This window comes from Herpailurus yagouaroundi, unplaced genomic scaffold (assembly GCF_014898765.1).
Source record: "Herpailurus yagouaroundi ecotype Mexico unplaced genomic scaffold, PumYag 77, whole genome shotgun sequence".
Taxonomy (NCBI): Eukaryota; Metazoa; Chordata; class Mammalia; order Carnivora; family Felidae; genus Herpailurus; species Herpailurus yagouaroundi.
In genome coordinates this window covers 33,629,361-33,646,558 of record NW_024412388.1, presented here as the reverse complement: position 1 = coordinate 33,646,558, position 17,198 = coordinate 33,629,361, and the positions used below count along the sequence as shown (strand labels likewise).

At 52.3% G+C, this 17,198-nt stretch overlaps 1 protein-coding gene across 1 annotated transcript in view; it reads left to right on the top strand.

The window, feature by feature from the left end:
* The window catches only part of SLC2A1 (solute carrier family 2 member 1), a 29,514-nt gene that overhangs the window by 4,079 nt on the left and 8,237 nt on the right, over positions 1-17,198 (top strand). Inside the window, exon 2 of the mRNA XM_040469880.1 lies at positions 8,701-8,796. Coding sequence (XP_040325814.1) covers positions 8,701-8,796 — 96 coding nt within the window. The remainder of the gene's footprint in view (positions 1-8,700; positions 8,797-17,198) is intronic.

The window sequence follows — 17,198 nt, the reverse complement described above, 5'->3', positions numbered from 1 at the left end:
TCAGGTCATGATCTCATGGTTTGTGAGTTCGAGCCCCTCATCGGGCTCTGTGCTGACAGTGGGGAGCCTGCTTGGGATTCTCTGTCTCCCTCTCTCTGCCCCTCCCCCATGCTCATGCATGCTCTCTCTCTCAAAATAAATTTAAAAACATTAAAAAAAATTTTTTTAAGAAGAGTTTTTTGGGTGCCTGGGTGGCTCAGCCATTTATTTATTTATTTATTTTTTCAACGTTTATTTATTTTTGGGACAGAGAGAGACAGAGCATGAACGGGGGAGGAGCAGAGAGAGAGGGAGACACAGAATCGGAAACAGGCTCCAGGCTCTGAGCCATCAGCCCAGAGCCCGACGCGGGGCTCGAACTCCCGGACCGCGAGATCGTGACCTGGCTGAAGTCGGACGCTTAACCGACTGCGCCATCCAGGCGCCCCATGGCTCAGTCATTTAATCATCCAACTTTGACTTAGGTAATGATCTCATGGTTTGCATCGAGCTCTCTGCTGTCAGCAGGGAACTTGCTTTGGATCCTCTGTCCCCGTCTCTCTCTACCCCTCCCCAGCTTGTTCTCTCTAACTGTGCGCTAAGTAAATAAACTTAGAAAAAAAAAGTCTTTTTTTTTAATGCTTATGTTTTTATTTATGTAAAACCGACTAGCCAGCAGACACTCCCCCCCAATTTTTTTTAAACAAACAAATAAATAAATAAAAGTTGGATTAGACATAACTTGACAGCCGAAACCCTTCTGTGAATGGAAATAAAACATGTCCTCACAAAAACACGACCTTGGGGAAGTGACTTTCCTCAGAGCCTTGATTTCCTTCCCTGAAGATGGAGCCTGCTACCCCGTGGCAGGTATGGTGAAACTGGTCAAGTGCCCTACCTCAAGGGGGAGGCTGTTGAGGTGGGAAGACCTTTTGTTGGGTCATTTTGGGTGCACGGACAGTATAAACATATCCATGATGATCCTTGTCCCATGCTGAGCCATTTGGGGACCCAACTCTACTTGCCCCAGAGCTGGGTCAGTCCCAAATCCTCCGTAATCAGCTTGTGACTTCTGGGAGCTCAGCTTTACCCAGTGCCTCCTGGTCACGAGGTGTAGGGCCTAGAGCTCTTCTCTGGCTCCAAGGGTACAGGCATTCAGTTCCCCCTCCCCCAGGGCTGGCAGAGCTGGGGAGGCCTGGAACAAAGGGAGAAGTGTGCAGTATTGGCTTGGGACCTGCAGCCTCACCCTTCCCCCGCCTCACTCCTGGGCACGCAGGTGACAGAGCCACTCAGTTGGGTAACTGGCATCCCGGGGATGGTGGAGACTGAGAAGGCTCCTGGTTGGCCTCGTGGGCTCCCAGAGGCTGTGACCAGGCCGGCAGGCCCAAGCCTGGCCACCAAAACAAACCTCTGATTGTTACCTCCCTCCGTGGGAGGGGTGGAGTGGAGCCCAAGGCTCTGCCATCCGGCCACCAAGCCAGGGAGGCAGTAGCTAATGCATAAATGTTGGGGTTTTATAGTAACTGAGCAGGGCTCCCAGGCCTTGAACTCAGGGCAGAATGAGGGCAGAGTTCACCCTCTCTAAGACCTCGGCACCAATACCTTGCTGGCTTTCGCCTCCCTGGGGGGGGGGGGGCTTCAGCATCCTGAAAGGGGAGAGACCTCTTGCCACACCCAGCTTATGGAACCTTTGGCTACTGAGGCCTCAGCTGGACAGGACATCTGCCCAAATTTCCTAGCCCAGGGCTTGCCCACCACTGTCATTTGGGAGTCGGGCTGGGGGCAGAGGAAGGCATCCATCAGAAACAGCTCTACCATTTAACCTCAAGCAAGCTACACACCTCCTGTTGGAGCTTGTTTTCTCAAGTGCAGTGGGGGTCATACCCACCTCTCTGGGTCAGGTTGAGGATTTTAAAAAATTACAGAACTGGTGGAGTCAGTCATACAAAGCAAAAGAGTGAATGTTGTCTCCCAGTTGTAATGGTTTGGTGTTTACCCTCACAGACCTCTTTCTGGGCATGTGTATATATGTGCCTATAAATGTGACTTTTATGGGATTGAATCGCACTCTCTACATAGTTCTGAGCAGCCCATCCTGTTCACCCACCACCCCTCAGAGGTAAATATTTACAGGTGTATTTGCTCTGCCCCTACAAGCCAAGTGCCATTGTACAAGTTCATTTTCTTCTCCTTCCTTACACAAAATGTATATCCTACACATTATTTTTCACCTTGCTTTTTCCCTTAACAGTCTGCCCTGACACTCCCTTCATCAACAGCTGCATAATATTCCATTACAGGCATATCCCACTGTGATTAAGCCATAGCACTCCCGTCACTTTCTTTCTTCATACCACTCACCGCCTGATGTATTTTAGGTATTTATTTTCTGCCTAAAATATCAAGTTCCCCCCCAACTAAAATATCAAGTTCCGTGCAGGCAGGGGTTTGGTGTAGTTTATTGCCGAATCCCCATCAACTAGAATAGTGTTGGGAACGTGCATACAGGTATGATCTTCCCTTAGTAATGTATTATTAGGAAACCTTTCTTGTGGAAAAAAAGAGGTCTGAAGGGAAGGGGCTTTTTCAAGGTCATGCGAGTGCGGGGGGGTGGGGGGGGGCTGGGACTTGAACTTGTCTGCTGCCAGGGACCTCTGCATATTCCCGTGGTTTTACCAAATTAATTTCATCAAGGTTGAATTGGTGCCCGTCTCACTACTGAATGGGTACCTGTCAGGGGTGTCGGTTTCTGCAGATGTCCAGGGCCTGACCAAGGCCCATGTACACAACCCTGCTTGTTTGCTTTTAACATCCCATTTTAGGACAAACACCTTTTTGGTTTTTTAGATAGAATGATTCGGTTTTACCTGGAAGCCTTTGAAAATCCTGTGCAGTTCATGTGTTAGGTTTGCACATAGCCGTTCAGAGGACGTAGGGCTTCAGGCAGAGATTGATGAACTTTTTCTGCTCTGTGGGCCATATGGTCCCTGTGTGCCATTGTAGTGCAAAAGCAGCTATAAACAATATATAAATCAATGAGTGTGACTGTGTTCCAATAATATGTTCTTAGTGGTCACTGAAATTTGAATTTGGTATCATTTTCATGTACCACAAAATATTAGTCTTTTTTTTCCCAGCCACTTAAAAATGTAAACTTCGTTCTTAGCTGGCAAGCTAGATTTAGCCAACAGACCATAGTTTGCCAACCTTGGCTTAGAGCAAAATCTACCCAAGTGGCCAAAGGTTTCTGAACTCTGGCCTGGGCTGTCCTGGCTCAGACTGGCCAAGGCCCAAAAGTTTGTAGAATAGAATTTGACCTACATAGAAAGCACCAGGTAGAAACCTTGTTTCCTTCAGGGAGAGTACCGGGAAGCAAGGTGTGGGGGAGGACATGAGCAGGAAGGGCATAGGATTTGGCATCAGAGACCTCCTGCTGGAAGCTTCACAGAAGCCGAGGACCTTCTGATTATCCACTTTTTCCTCTCAGAGCCTCCCGTTTTCTCATCTGTGAAGTCAGAGTAATCTCTCCCCCAGCGTGTGTTCACGGTGATTTAAATCAGTACCCGTGAGCCCCTGGCATGGCGCCTAGGGCCTCACTGGTGCTGCCGGTACTGATAAATGCAGCAGCTCCCTCCTCTCCCCTCTGCTTTAAAGATTGATGAGTACCTTCTGTCCCCAGGGCCACCGTGGGGTGCATTGAAGGAAATGGCAAGAGGAGTAAATGCCTGAGGTCACCTGAAGGTTAGGCTTTGGAGGGGGTAACCCATCACTCTTCTTTGTGAAAAGACTTGGCAGGATGGAAGAGGTCAGAGAGTAAACTGCCAGTCAAGGAATCCAAAGAACTCAAGTCCCAGCCCTGGCTTTTGTTTTCTGACTATCCTGGGCCTCTGCCCTCTGACCTTAGGCTCCCCATCTGTCGCATAAGAGTGTTACAGGAATTCTGCAATTTCTTGGGCTTCTTTTTTTTTTTTTTTTAATTTTTTTTTTTAACGTTTATTTATTTTTGAGACAGAGAGAGACAGAGCATGAACAGGGGAGGGGCAGAGAGAGAGGGAGACACAGAATCTGAAACAGGCTCCAGGCTCCGAGCTGTCAGCACAGAGCCCGACGCGGGGCTCGAACTCACGGACCGTGAGATCATGACCTGAGCCGAAGTCGGACACTTAACCGACCAAGCCACCCAGGCGCCCCTCTTGGGCTTCTTTTTTAATGCCCAGAATTAAAAACAAACAGAACCATACACAAAATAAATAAAAAAGGAGCTGTTACAGATTCCATAATCCCCTCCCTCACCAACCCTTCCCGCCCTCCTTAGAACTGGGGACCAAGCCGTTACAAGCTCCCCATGTCCTAGGCTTCAGTGCACCTCCGAAAACCATGGGGAAGCTGTGGGAGGAGGCCAGGATGAGAGCAATGTCTGGATCGTGCCAGCACTGTGACCCTCCTCCTGCAGAGAAGGCCCTGCCTCTGAATGGCAGTAGCCACATGCCCTCCCTCTGCCAATATTGACCAAGGGCCAAGCCCAAGGCTGGAGCACTGTGCTGAGGAAGGGCACACAGGCATGGGTCAAAAGGCCACAATGCTTAGCAAGTGATGCGACACAGCCGGTGCCATTTGGCATCCCGGCATGTAGGAGGAGAGGTCCTGAGGCTGACACCCTGGAAGGGGGAGAACCCTCAGTGGGCCCTGGGACCCTCACACTGGGATAGGGCTGGTCGGGGTGAGGGGGTGAGGGCCTCCTCTGTGCTAGACTCTGAGCCTGGGCATTTGCTGACCTGAGAGGTCTATGGCGCTCCTAGGAGAGTCAGGATTTGTACTCTGCCTAATTTCAGAGATCTTTCCTCTCTGGTCCCGGGAGTTGTGAGTTACTGTTAGCCTGTTTCTCTGCCTCTCAGAGCTGATGTTCCAGTACTCATCAGAGGTTCGATAATGGCCGGGTTAAAATCTGTTAGGATGAGTACTGTTCTGGCAAAGTGGATACACGTAGAGCCTGTTTTGCCTGAGAGCTAAATTCCAAAGTGGTCTGTTTTACAAATGTTCTGTGCCATGCCCGACCCTGGGCACTCTGGCTACAGAGCTGGGTAAGACCCAGGTCCCATTTTTAGGGAGTTCCCAGACTGGTGGGTGAACAGCAAATGGGTATTCCCAACTGCTAGAAGCCACAGCTAGAGACTGCAGAGGACATAAGGGCAAAAACCCTGGAAGAGTGTGGGATGTTCTAGAAGGTAGCCTCAGCCCCAGGGCGGTGATGGGCTGCTGGGGGTCACAGATCCCAAATATGTTGCTCCTCCACTCCTAAAGAAGGCCTCACAAGAAAGCCACAGCTGTGGGCTTTGTTCCCCTTCTATTAAGTTTTCACCAAGCAGTTCATCAGCTTGGTACATAAATAAATATCTGTGGAATCACATGGAATGAATGATTCCATCACGGCATTTCAGTTGCGGCCACAGAGCTGGTGGGGACAGATGGTGCCCTGGTGGCCCAATTGAGGGTGGCTTCCCATTCTTCCCTGATTCAGCAAGCAAATGCTTGTCAGGTGAACCCTGCCAGGCTCCATGATGGCCACTGATACAGAACTTGACAGCAACTCCTGAGGGAAAGAACTCCGATCCCCATTTCCTATGTGAGGAAACCGAGGCCCAGAGGCCTCCACATATCCCAACTCCCAAGTGAAGGGAAGCAGTTCTTGGACTTTCAGCCCAGGTCTGCTGATTCTCAGGACAGCCGTGATCAAGCTGGATGTGGTGGGGGCAGCCTACCCAGGAGCGGGTGATGCTCCTCCCCCTGTATCTTGCACCCAGCTGCACCCAGCTACACGGAGCGCTCCCTGTTTAATCCGGTGGAATCAGGTCCCTCTTCTTTCCCCTGCACACACTGTTCTGTCTACCTGGAATGCAGTCTTGCCGCTGCTTCCCCACTTGGCAGACTGTCTGCATGTCCTTCACGGCCCAACTCCAATGTCACCTCCTGGGAACCTATCTTTCGATTGTCCCCAGGCAAAATTAGAAGTCTCTCCCTCCAGGGCTCCCACAATGCCTTCCCCCACCCCCCTGTTGAAACTCAGACCACTCTGGCCTCTGCACTTGCTGGGGTACCTCTTCCTTGATGTCAGGACAGGGGCTGGAGCATGGGCCACTGAGCATTCGTCCTAGTACAGCAGCCTGCCTGGGTGGCTGTGGATATAACCCAGGGCGTGGGTAGGCTGGTTTTCTAAAGTAGAGTTTGACCTTGACCTGCCCATGCAATTCCAGCCCAGGGGTTTGTCTTTGGCTCCCAGTAGCCCCTACCGCCAGAGGCCACAGCTGCCCAACAGGGCCCTAAGAGCAACAACTTCAGAGGCCCAGACACCCCTGGAACATCAGAGCCAGACTGAAAACGGGGTCTGTAATACCAGGACTTAGCTCTCACGGAGCCCCTGCTGCAGCGTCATTCATTCCTGTGCTACCAGCATGGCTCTTACAGATCCACATTATCATCACGTTATTATTTTTCACTTATATTTTTATCTAAATGCTTTGTTCTAAGTAATATGAAACCACGGGGCTTATACAAAAAATTCTTCTGAGTAGGTGACACATTCACATGGTTCAAAATTCAAAAACACACAAAAGGGGGTAAAATGAAAAGTCTCTCTTCCACCCAGCCTCTGCCATGAGGAAAGCTCCAGCATAGGAGGGATGTCCAGAGTTGGGCCACGAAGGGGCCAGGTGGGCCAGTGGGAACGTGGTCTCAGCACTCATCTGATGAAGAATGGACGCAGCCTGTGCACTCGTGCTAGCCAAAACCTCTTTCTCTTTCTCCGCATCTGATGTGAGAACCTTGGCTTTTGCGATCATTGGCCTGAAAGCTTCTAGGGAATGAAAAGACCATACTAGAAACCTGTCTGATTAACCTTAAGCCCAGTGCTCTCTGTGAGGATCTTGAAGTCAGGGCTGCTTCGGGATTCTTTGGGGAAACTGAGGCCGAAGGCCATGGCCAAGCAGCTCTCCCCTCCACATGTGTGGCTCAGTGCTTCCCAACCTTCCCCCCTAGCGCCCAGCCCCCAGCCCTGTGTGGTGCCCACAGTGAATGCCAGTTGCTTTGGTGCCCCTCCCCCAGTTCATTCTTTCACAACCAATTAAGGACCTGCCTCACATCACATTTTGGCTTCTTTATTTTATTTTATTATTTTATTTTATTTTATTTATTTTATTTTATTTTATCTTATTTTTATTTTTTGATAGAGAGCACACATGTGCACAGGGAAGGGGCAGAGAGAGGGGGAGAGAATGAATCTCAAGCAGGCTCCATGCTCAGCACGGAGCCTGACATGGGGCTCAATCCCACACGACCCTGAGATCATGACCTAAGCCAAAGTCAACAGTCAGATGCTCAACCAACTGAGCCACCCAGGTGTCCCTTGGCTTTTTCATTTTATAAGCCAGAAAAGAAGAGTCCTCTCCCTTTCTCCAGCAAGGGCATCTGGCTCACCTAGGGCTGGCCTGCCTGCCGGCCTCTTCCCTGCCTGTGGCCTTCATGCCCCAGGCTGCCATGGGACAAAAACACACCACCCTTTTTCTCTCCCAGACCTTTGCCCGTTGAAACACCTTGGCCACGGGCGCCTGGGTGGTTCAGTCAGTTAAATGTTTGACTCTTGATTTGGGCTCAGGTCATGACCTCAGGATCATGGGATCAAGCCCAGTGTCCGGCTCCATCCACACTGAGTGTGAAGCCTGCTTGGGATTCTCTCTCTCTCTCTCTCTCTCTCTCTCTCTCTCTCTCTCTCTCTCACTCTCCCTCCCTCTCGCCCCCCCCCCCCGCTCCTCTCTCACACACTGTCTCTGTCTCTCTCTAAATAAATAAATATGAAAGAAAGAAAAGAAAGAAAGAAAGAATGAATGAATGAAAGACAGGCCTTGGTCCAATACTCTTACTTGCCTGGTGTCCTGTACTTTTCCAAAGCACATTCCTTGCTGTTGTCATCTATGTCCAAATAACCCTGGGAAGCTCATGGTCTGCAGATGGTTGCCATGAAAGGCACGAGATAGGGAGTCAGGAACCCTGAGCTCCAGTCTGGCTCTTTGCAGTCTCCTGAGTAATTTGGGACTTACTCTGCCTCTCAGGATTCAGTTTCCTGCCCCGTCAATGGAGGGAGGAGAGGAGAGGAGAGGAAAGGGCAAGACCCCACCTCCAATGCTGACTGGCATGACTGTTCCCGTCTTGCACAGAAACAAACGAGGGTCCAGGGAGGAGTGAGGATGGGCGACAGCCTGCTGGAATTCACAGAACAAGTAGCAGGGGGGGCTAGAATCAGAAGCCAGCACTCTCTGGTCCAAATCTAGGGTGCTTCCCCCTACCTATGCAGCTCCTCCCACATAATTTGGCCCCCATTGTTTAGGAGAGTTGATTCCTGGGCTTCCCAAACAGTCTAGAGCCACCTGGACCCAGGGCATGGCTCCACCAGAGGAATGAGACTCCGGAGTGCCAAGACCTGGCTGCAAAGAAAGAAGACCCTAATTCCCCTCTCTCCCCAGGAATGAGTCTGGCCGGCCCAGTGTCTAGAAGTCAGCGGAGCTGGTTCAGGCATCTGAGATCAGGAAGTGGCTGAGTTTCCTGGGAGAAGGGCTGGTGTGGTGCCAGGAGTCAGGCCAGATATCTGAACGAGGGAACCAGCCCATGTCCTGCCCTGTAGTAACCTGGGCCCAGACATGCCTGTCACAGTATGGTTTTTTTTCTCTGCAGAAGCTGACCGGCCGCCTCATGCTGGCCGTGGGAGGGGCAGTGCTCGGCTCCCTGCAGTTCGGCTACAACACTGGAGTCATCAATGCCCCCCAGAAGGTGAGTGCTGTGCCTTCCTTGGATTATCAACACCAGCTTGCTCTGCTGCACACTGCACACCCCACATCCCACATGCTCACCCTGCCTGTTGGGTGTCAGTCGTTCACATCAGTTCACCATCTGCTCCCACCAGCCAATTATTCTGGCCCCGAAAAGGTCAAAAACCCTTGGCTTTGGCCTTGGAATCTCAGGGCTGCAGAATCATGGGGTCTTTATAAGTCATTTTGACCAACCTCGCACCCACACGGACATTTCTAATAATCAAAACAATGCTTGGTGTGATGATGCTCCATTTACATAACACTCTGGGATTACATAGGGCTTTGTGGTGCTTACCTCACTTGCTGCTCACAGTGCTCTATAAGGCAGGCAGGCAACAATCGGCTAGCGCTCCCCTCCTGCAGGTGGGAAGAGTGGCCAGAGAAAGGAAACCTGCCTAGTATCCCCCCAACTAGGCAGGGATGGAGCTGGTATCCAGCCCTAGTCTGCCATGGAGCCCTCCAGACCAGGTGCTCCTACCACCCTCCCTCGTAAAGCATCCTGTTCCACGTGGAAACAGCCTCCTTCCCCTGGAGGCCCAGCGCCAGTCACATCAAAAATGGTGTCTTATCCTAGGGAACCAGAGGGATTAGGGGTCTGCTGGAAGGAAGGCTTGCTTCCTTCTTCTCGCAGCACATCCCAGATCCGTCCTCACTTGTTCCTTGAATGTCAGGACTGGGAGGGTCCCCCGTGATCACCCCCAGCTCAGCCCACCTGCTTCAGGAAGGAGAGAAGATGAAAGGGGTCAAGGGGCAGGACAGGATACTGTAAGGAGTCCCTTCTCTATACCAGCCCTTTTGCATATGTTTATGAGGTTGGGTGGTGAGTCCCCATTTCATAGACCCAAAGACTGAGGCCCTGGACAGATGAAATGACCAACAGGCTCAAGGTCACATAGCTAGTGAATGGTGGCTCTGGAAGCCAGACTCGGTTTCCACTACCACAGGCTATCTTCTTGATCAGTTGCCACGTCAGTTGGAAAATCTGTACCTTCCTGGGGAGGACGAAATGAGAGTGGACAGTCCTGTCGGGACCACATTCATTGTGCAGAAGGGGAGGCTAGAGAGTGAGTGTGGCTGGGTCCCGAGGCCCAGTGGCCTGTCTGGGGGAACTGGGAGTGTTGGGAGTCAGAGCTGTCCTCCTCCAAATAGGCAGAGGGTGGCTGTGAGGGGCCACGCCTGATGCCCGGGAGCAGGTCACCAGGAAGGCCTGGCCTGCTGAGTCATGCTCAGCTGCAGCGGAGGTGATGGGACTTTTCCAAACTCGTCTGAAATGGCTCCCATGCTTGGAACAGCACCAAGCCCTGCTTTAGCTAAGTGCTCTGAGCAACTCTTGCCAAGGTGCGTGCCTCGACACTGACTCCCTTTGGGAATCTACAGATGGAAATCCTGCAGTCTTAGAGGGAGGTTGAGTTGTGCACTTGTGGTGTCCTGGACGCTCCTGACACTCCCGATTCTGATGTAATTGACCTGGGATGCTGTTTGGGTATGGAATGTTTAATGCTCCCCTGCTGATCCTAATGTGTGTCCAAAGTCCAGAGCTCCTGGATTAAGTGATGTCTCGACCTATCACCTAGTGAATTAATGAGAGAACGAGGACTCTAAGATCAGGATAGAAGAAGTGTTTTCCAGAAACAGAACAGGGATTGGTATGCAGAGGAGAGAGGCTCATGTGTCTGTAGGGTGAGTGGGAGGAGAAAGAAGGCTGGGGAGGCCAACAGGTAAGCCCAGGCCTGACTACAAAGGGCGTCGTGGGTAGATTTCATCTACAAAATCTCAGCCACTGGCATGGCAGGGCACCATCAGGACAGGCACGTAGGCACCAAAGAGTCGGCCAAGCTAGGAGTAGGGACTTCAGAGTGAGGACAATAGGGACTCATTGAAGAGGACAGATATGATCAGATTTGCATTTTAGGGAAAGGATTCGGGCATCTGGGCGGTGGGAGGGATCTGAGAATGGGAAATGAGAGACCAGGAAATAGCAAGAAAGTTGCTTTGGAATAGGGATAGGAAAACAAACACCATGCAGGAAGAATGGGCAGGGTTTGGTCATCAGTTCAGTGTGAGGATAAGAGTGGGGTTTAAAAAGGGCTTCTAGGGGCGCCTGGGTGGCTCAGTCGGTTGACCGGCCGACTTCAGCTCAGGTCATGATCTCGCGGTCCATGAGTTCGAGCCCCCGCGTCGGGCTCTGTGCTGACAGCTCAGAGCCTGGAGCCTGTTGCAGATTCTGTGTCTCCCTCTCTCTGACCCTCCCCCGTTCATGCTCTGTCCCTCTCTGTCTCAAAAATAAATAAAACGTTAAAAAAAAAGGGGGGGGGGCTTCTAGGGGCACCTGGGTGACTCTCAGTTAAATGCCTGACTCTTGATTTTAGCTCAGGTCATGATCTCACAGTTCGTGAGATCAAGCCCCACATCAGGCTCCACACTGATGGTGCGAAGCCTGCTTGGGATTCTCTCCCTCTGTCTCTGCCCCTCTCCCCCTTCCATGCTCTCTCAATAAAAAAACATTTAAAAAAAAAATGGCTTCTAGGTTTCTGGCTTGGGTAATATGGGATCTGGAGGAGCATGTATGGGAGGAATAATTGATAGGTGCCTGTGGGACATGTCAGAACTGAGGTGACACATTTGGAGATGTACAGGAAGCACTTGGACATGGGGGTCTGTTTCTCGGGCGTGTGGTCAGCTGGAGAAAACCTGAACGCTGGTCACTGGTATCCAAATAGCAGGAGAGGAAGATGTCCTGGAGAGACTGGAATGAAAAGAGAAGGAAGAGTCAAGTAGGAGGTGATGGATGAGGTGAAGAAGGAGTGCTGTCAGGTGCCCCAGAGGTTAACCTGGACAAGTCATCCCTATATTGCTGAATGCCAAAGACTGGATGGTGACCCTGTGGTGACCAAAGTTTGACTGGGTGAAGCCATGTGGGTAGAAACCTCCCTCCAGCAGGTTGAGGAGGGAGGAGGGCATGGGAAAGATTAGAGATGGCTCTTCCAAGAGACTTAGTGGAGAAAGAAGAAAAGGGGGTGGTGGTTGCAGGGGTCATCTGGCTGGGATGCTTTTTCCCATGCGAAGACTTCATTTTTAAATGCGCTGAGCTGTAAGGAATCACCAGAGGGGGTGAGGGTGAGCTGGGGAGAGGTCTCAGGACTCAGGGGCTGCTGGAGCAGAGGCACCAGGGTGGCACTGGGCGGGGAGGGCCCGAGATTCTTCTGAGGCTGTAGATGCGGACAAACCCGTAGTGAAGTTCTCGGGTTCTCGGTGCCTCCCGCCTAATCAGAGACAGACGGAAGGGGAGAACAGCTGAGAAGGATGGGAGGGGCAGCTGGCCGGGGCGTCTAGCAGGCCTGGTGGGCGGCACAGAGGGCATTTCTGGGAGCATTTGTGAACACCTGTCCAGAGATCACTTCAGGAGCCAGGCAGCGAGGCCCGGAGTGGCCACAGTTGATTGTGCACACACTGAAATGGAGTGGTGTTTCCAGGGTGTGCGCTCGGGCTCCCCGTGTTGCAGACACTTCTCGAAAGCCTGGTCATAGTCCTTCCAGGCAGGGGCGGGTTCAATGTGATAAACTTAAGCTGCGAAGAGGGGATAGGATGACACAAGGGTAAGGGTGACGAGCACAGTGACTCAGCCCTGCCTCAGCCCTGTGGACACTTTCGCTCCACAAGGTCTACAGGCTGTATCCCAGACAGTAGGAGGTGGGGCAGGGGTGGAGCTGTGCCAAGGTCTGTGCACTAGGGAAGACCCCTGGGAAGATCCAGAACATAGTTAATGGAGAGCTTCTGGGTGCCACTGGAGAAAGAGGAAGGCAGGCTTATGCAGAGGGGGAGGGGGCAGCCTTTCAAGGGGCAGGTGGCCCAGGCACTGGGGACATGCAGTGGCAGAAGTGTTGCGCCCACACACCGACAGCCCCTGTCTGTTTAGGACTGTTAGGAAGCTGCCCTGGGCTGGCCGGGTCGGCCTGCTTTCCTGAGGAGCCTGCACCTCACTAATGGTGAGGATGCCAGAAGCTGGGGCTCCTCCATAAAAAAAGGCCCCAAAGGGCTTCCTCCTGGAAGTGGTTAATTAATCATAACATTATCTTAAATGTTTACAGAGCACCTCCCCATAAATCGTCTCCTCATGGCCACCCCACAAGGTGGGTGGGGCTGGGTTATCTTGCCTTCTTACAAAGGAGGAAACTAGGCTGGTGAGGTCACCTGGAAAGTGAGAGGCTGAGCTACGGCTGGCCTCCAGGCTTTACCAGGGAGTGATGACCACATCCCTGTGACGCCCCTGCCAGGCCTCCTGCCTTCTGGGGAGGAAGGAGGAGGGAAGCCCAGCCACAGAGACAGCAAATAAATGAACAAGGCATCCTGACCACCCTACTGGGTGGAGAGAACGGCCTCTCCCTTCCCCAAATGGCCAAGTTGCCAATAGAGATGACTAAAGGCCATTTAGAAACCATGAGTTCCTGGCCAAGGGACAGTGTCAGGCATGTCTCAGAATGAAGCATCCTCAGAAGCCAGAGTTAGAGCTGGAAGTGGCCTGATGGTCCACTGGTTTAGCATTCCTTATTTGACAAAGGAGGAACTTGGCCTGGAAAGCAGGCGGAGTCTGCCTGAGATGACCCGGCTTGTGAGCGAAAGTACTAGAGGCCCACTTCTCAGCCCAGACTTCTGCCCACTGGGGCTGCACTGGGCTCCAGGCTCCGGTAGCATCTCCTTATCTCTGTCAAGATCCAGAGAGTTCTGTGTTCCCTCTGGCCTTCACCCATCTCCACTGATACAGACCCTTACAGCTTACTGTGTAAGTGCACAGAAATCAGAATTCGATTGTTTCTTAAAATCACCTCGTTAGGTACGCACTATAATCCCTGTTTTATAAGAAACTGGGACACAAAGATGTTAAGCGACTAACTAAACCAAGGACACACAGCCAGGAAGTGGCAGAGCTGGGATTGGAATCCAGGGAGTCTGGCTCCAGTCTGCATCCTTGACCACCGTAGAAGGAATGGCAATTATACTACAGTCAGATGGGCACTGAAACACCCTTTCACACACCTATGACTGCTACCCAGCTGCCCCCTCTTACTCTGACTTCCAGGCCGAGTCAAGCTCAGTCACGTACAGACATCTCAACGGTTTCCCACACATGGTTGCACAATTTTCTTACATCATTACAGCCCTGTCATAGCTACATCATCGCTTAAGCCCCTCGAATTCATGGCTTGTTTATCAATTAATGACAACTCTTTCTACCCCTAGCCCTGTGCTGGGACCTAGTGACACAGATGAATCGGATGTCTCCCGTGTTGAAATGTAGTCTAGAGGGAGCACATGTTTCCCTGTAGTTAGCTCTTGGGGCAACAACGGACAGAAGCATGGATGGAAGCGTGGGCAGGCTCTGGGAGTGGAGAAGGGAGAGGGAGAAGGTACCTGGCCCACAGAGCAGGGTTCTTCTCAACATTCACCTTTGGGGCCAGATAGTTCTTTGGTGCTGTGGGAGGCTGTCCCATGCATTGTAGGATGTTTAGCAGCATCCTTGCCAGCGCGACAACCAAAAATGTCCCGACGTAGCCAGATGTCCTCTGCGAAGCCACACTGCCCATGTTTGAGAGCCACTGCAAGTGAGAAGGAGGGGTACTTTCAGGAAGGCTCTCCAGAGGAGTGTTTGTGTATTCTCTGAAACTCGCCAGGGAGAAGGCAGAGGAGCAGCACAAGCGAAATTGCAGCAATGTGGGGTGCCTGGGTGGTATGGGGGAGTCACTGTGTGGGGGTGGGAGGGGGCAGTGGGGAGCCAAGAAGGGCTGGGAGCAGGGCTCCTGCAGGGACATGAAGATCTCTCTGCCGGCAGGGGAGACTCTGGAGATCAGGGACCAGTGAGGAGGCCAGGGTGAAGGCCTGGCCTGGGTTTAGAGAGAAACCATGCCAGGGCTGTTCTGGAGAAGCAGCATGGGTGGTAGGAACCTCTCCTGTGGGCTTGGGGCCCAGCTTCCAGTTCCGTCTGGCTGCCTGGGCCTCTTCCCCAGGCTCCAAGGAGGGGCCCCAGGGGACCCAGCAGGTGGAGCTATCTGTCTAACACCACCTGTAGCATCTGCTCTGAACTCTCAGCTGACCCTGGGGTGTGGCTGAAAGTTGCTATGGAGACATAAACTCTGGGCTGAGGGAGGGTAGCTGTGGGGGAGGGGATAGCAGGGAATAGGAAATCGTGGTCAAGGCCGGGCTGAGGGACTGAACTGGACAAGCTGGCCCTTTCCTCTTTCTAACTGGAGCTCAGAGCTTAGGTGGCTCTTTAACCCTTTCGCCCCCCAGTAACATCTGGGAGAGAGAAGAGAAGCTGAGGTGGGAGCTCTAACTCTCCCTCACAGGATGATCTAGAAGACCCTGGGTTGGAGGAGTCTACACGGAAGGATGTTGAGACCAGCCGGGGGTTCTGAAGCATACCCCTTCTCTTGGCAGTAATCTAGAATTCTAGATCAAGGGTTGGCAGGGAGGCCAGGTCCAGCTAGCAGCTGATTTTGTATGGCTCATGTGCTAAGAATGGTTTTTACGTTTTTAAAGGGGGGAGAAAATTACCTTACACTGAGATGGGGGAAGAAAAATAAGCAACTGTGGCCATATGTGGTCAGCAGACCCTAATATTTTCTGTCAAGCCTTTTACATAAAATGCTTAGCAATCTTTGCCCCAAACTTTGACTTGTATGCTCCCTGCTGACAGGGAACTCACTACCTGTAAGGTAGCCAGTCTCCTCCTCTGAAGCCTAGAAAGCTTTTCTTCCCCAAGGTGAAGCCTGTGCCCTGGGGCTCTGCAGACCTGCTGGGTTTCTCTATGAGTGGGGCAGCCAGGCAGGGTCTGAAGAAAGACTCCTTGAGGCAGGGCCCTAGATCCTTCAGGTCTTTCTTGCACTATAAATTCCTTAGGATAATGCTATATCTTCTGGCACTTTAAAAATGGAAAACTCTGTCTGTCCTTAATGCTCCTCTGAAGATGGCAGCTTCTCTCCTTGAAAGAACAACAGTGACTTAAGTAACCGCTTATTCTGTATGCTGGGCAGCAGACTGTGCCTCATGCCCAGGCCCTCACTACAGACACTGCCCAGACACAGAGGAAGTCAGAACTTCCTCTGCAGACAGGCAGACGTGTGGTCCTTCTTCCACAGTTGCCCGGGTGGGGAGAGGGAGGAGGGGGGATTCCCAAGGAGTCAGATGTGATGCAAGCCTCCCGCCACTGCCACCCTCTCGAGAACTGCTGGGATGAGGAATAGGTTTTACTGGGAACCATCCAGTCTAAGGGATCTCAGCAGCCCAGAGGAGGTCGCTTCACCACGCTGGCTCCTACAGTGTCACTAAGCAGGCATCTGCCCTCTAGGGTCAATGTGGGGTGATTGGACAGAGATCCTTCATAGTCCTCAACTCCTGAGAGTCTGATGCCATGGCGGTCCCCCCTCAAGCTGACTAGGAGCACCCCCCACTTCTGCCCAGCATGCATGCACTCACACAGACCCTCGGTGGGTAGAGAGGTTGGGAATAGGTTGGGAAGGGAGCAGAGATACAGACAGATCTGGCTAAACCTGATGCATTTGCTGTGCAGGGCTCCATGGAGAGTAATTAATCACGGGAGGCAGAATCAGTTGGGTGGATGGGAGGAGTCAGGAGGAGAATCCGGGTGAGACCTAGGGCAGGTGCTGTACAGGCAGAGAATAGGATAGATGAAGAGGGCGAACTGACCGGGACCTAGTGACTGATTGGATGTGGGGCGGTGGCAGGATCAAGGGTCTTCCAGCCTCGTGAAAAGCATGTGAGGTGGGAGGGAGCACGGGAGTGGGAGCTTTCAGAAGCACCAGCCAGGCCTCAAACATGAGCCAGGGTTGCGGAGGCTGCCGGTGACTGTATAGTGGAGACTGGGTCTGTGGGATCCTTCGGAGGAAGAAGGCTCTTCTTTGCTTAGGGGCACTCAGCCAGTGCTAGGGTGGATGTTGAGGGCAGGGACTGGGTGGATGGTGACCCCAGAACTTGTCCCCACGTAGGGTTCTTCCCATTCTCCAGGGACTCCCTGCCTTTCCTGGGCCAAGGGCCAGTTCAGCCCCACGTGGGGCATAGACCCCCAGATCAGAAGGCAGAAACTCACTGCGCAGCCTCAGCTTGGCCAGGAAGTGCTGCTGGGGGTGGAAAGGATGAGCCTGAGGCCAAGGTGAAGGTGAAGGGGGATGGCTATTCCCCGTTATGCATGCCCATAAAGAGGTCTGATCTGAGTAGCAGGGGAGCTCATGAGCCATTGAGGAGCTACCTCTCGACAAGGTTTGGTCCCTCTCACTTGTTACCACAAGCAGCACACTTCGCTGGGGGAAGGGAGCCTCTGGGATTGTGGTTCTCTTACTGGCTGCCTCA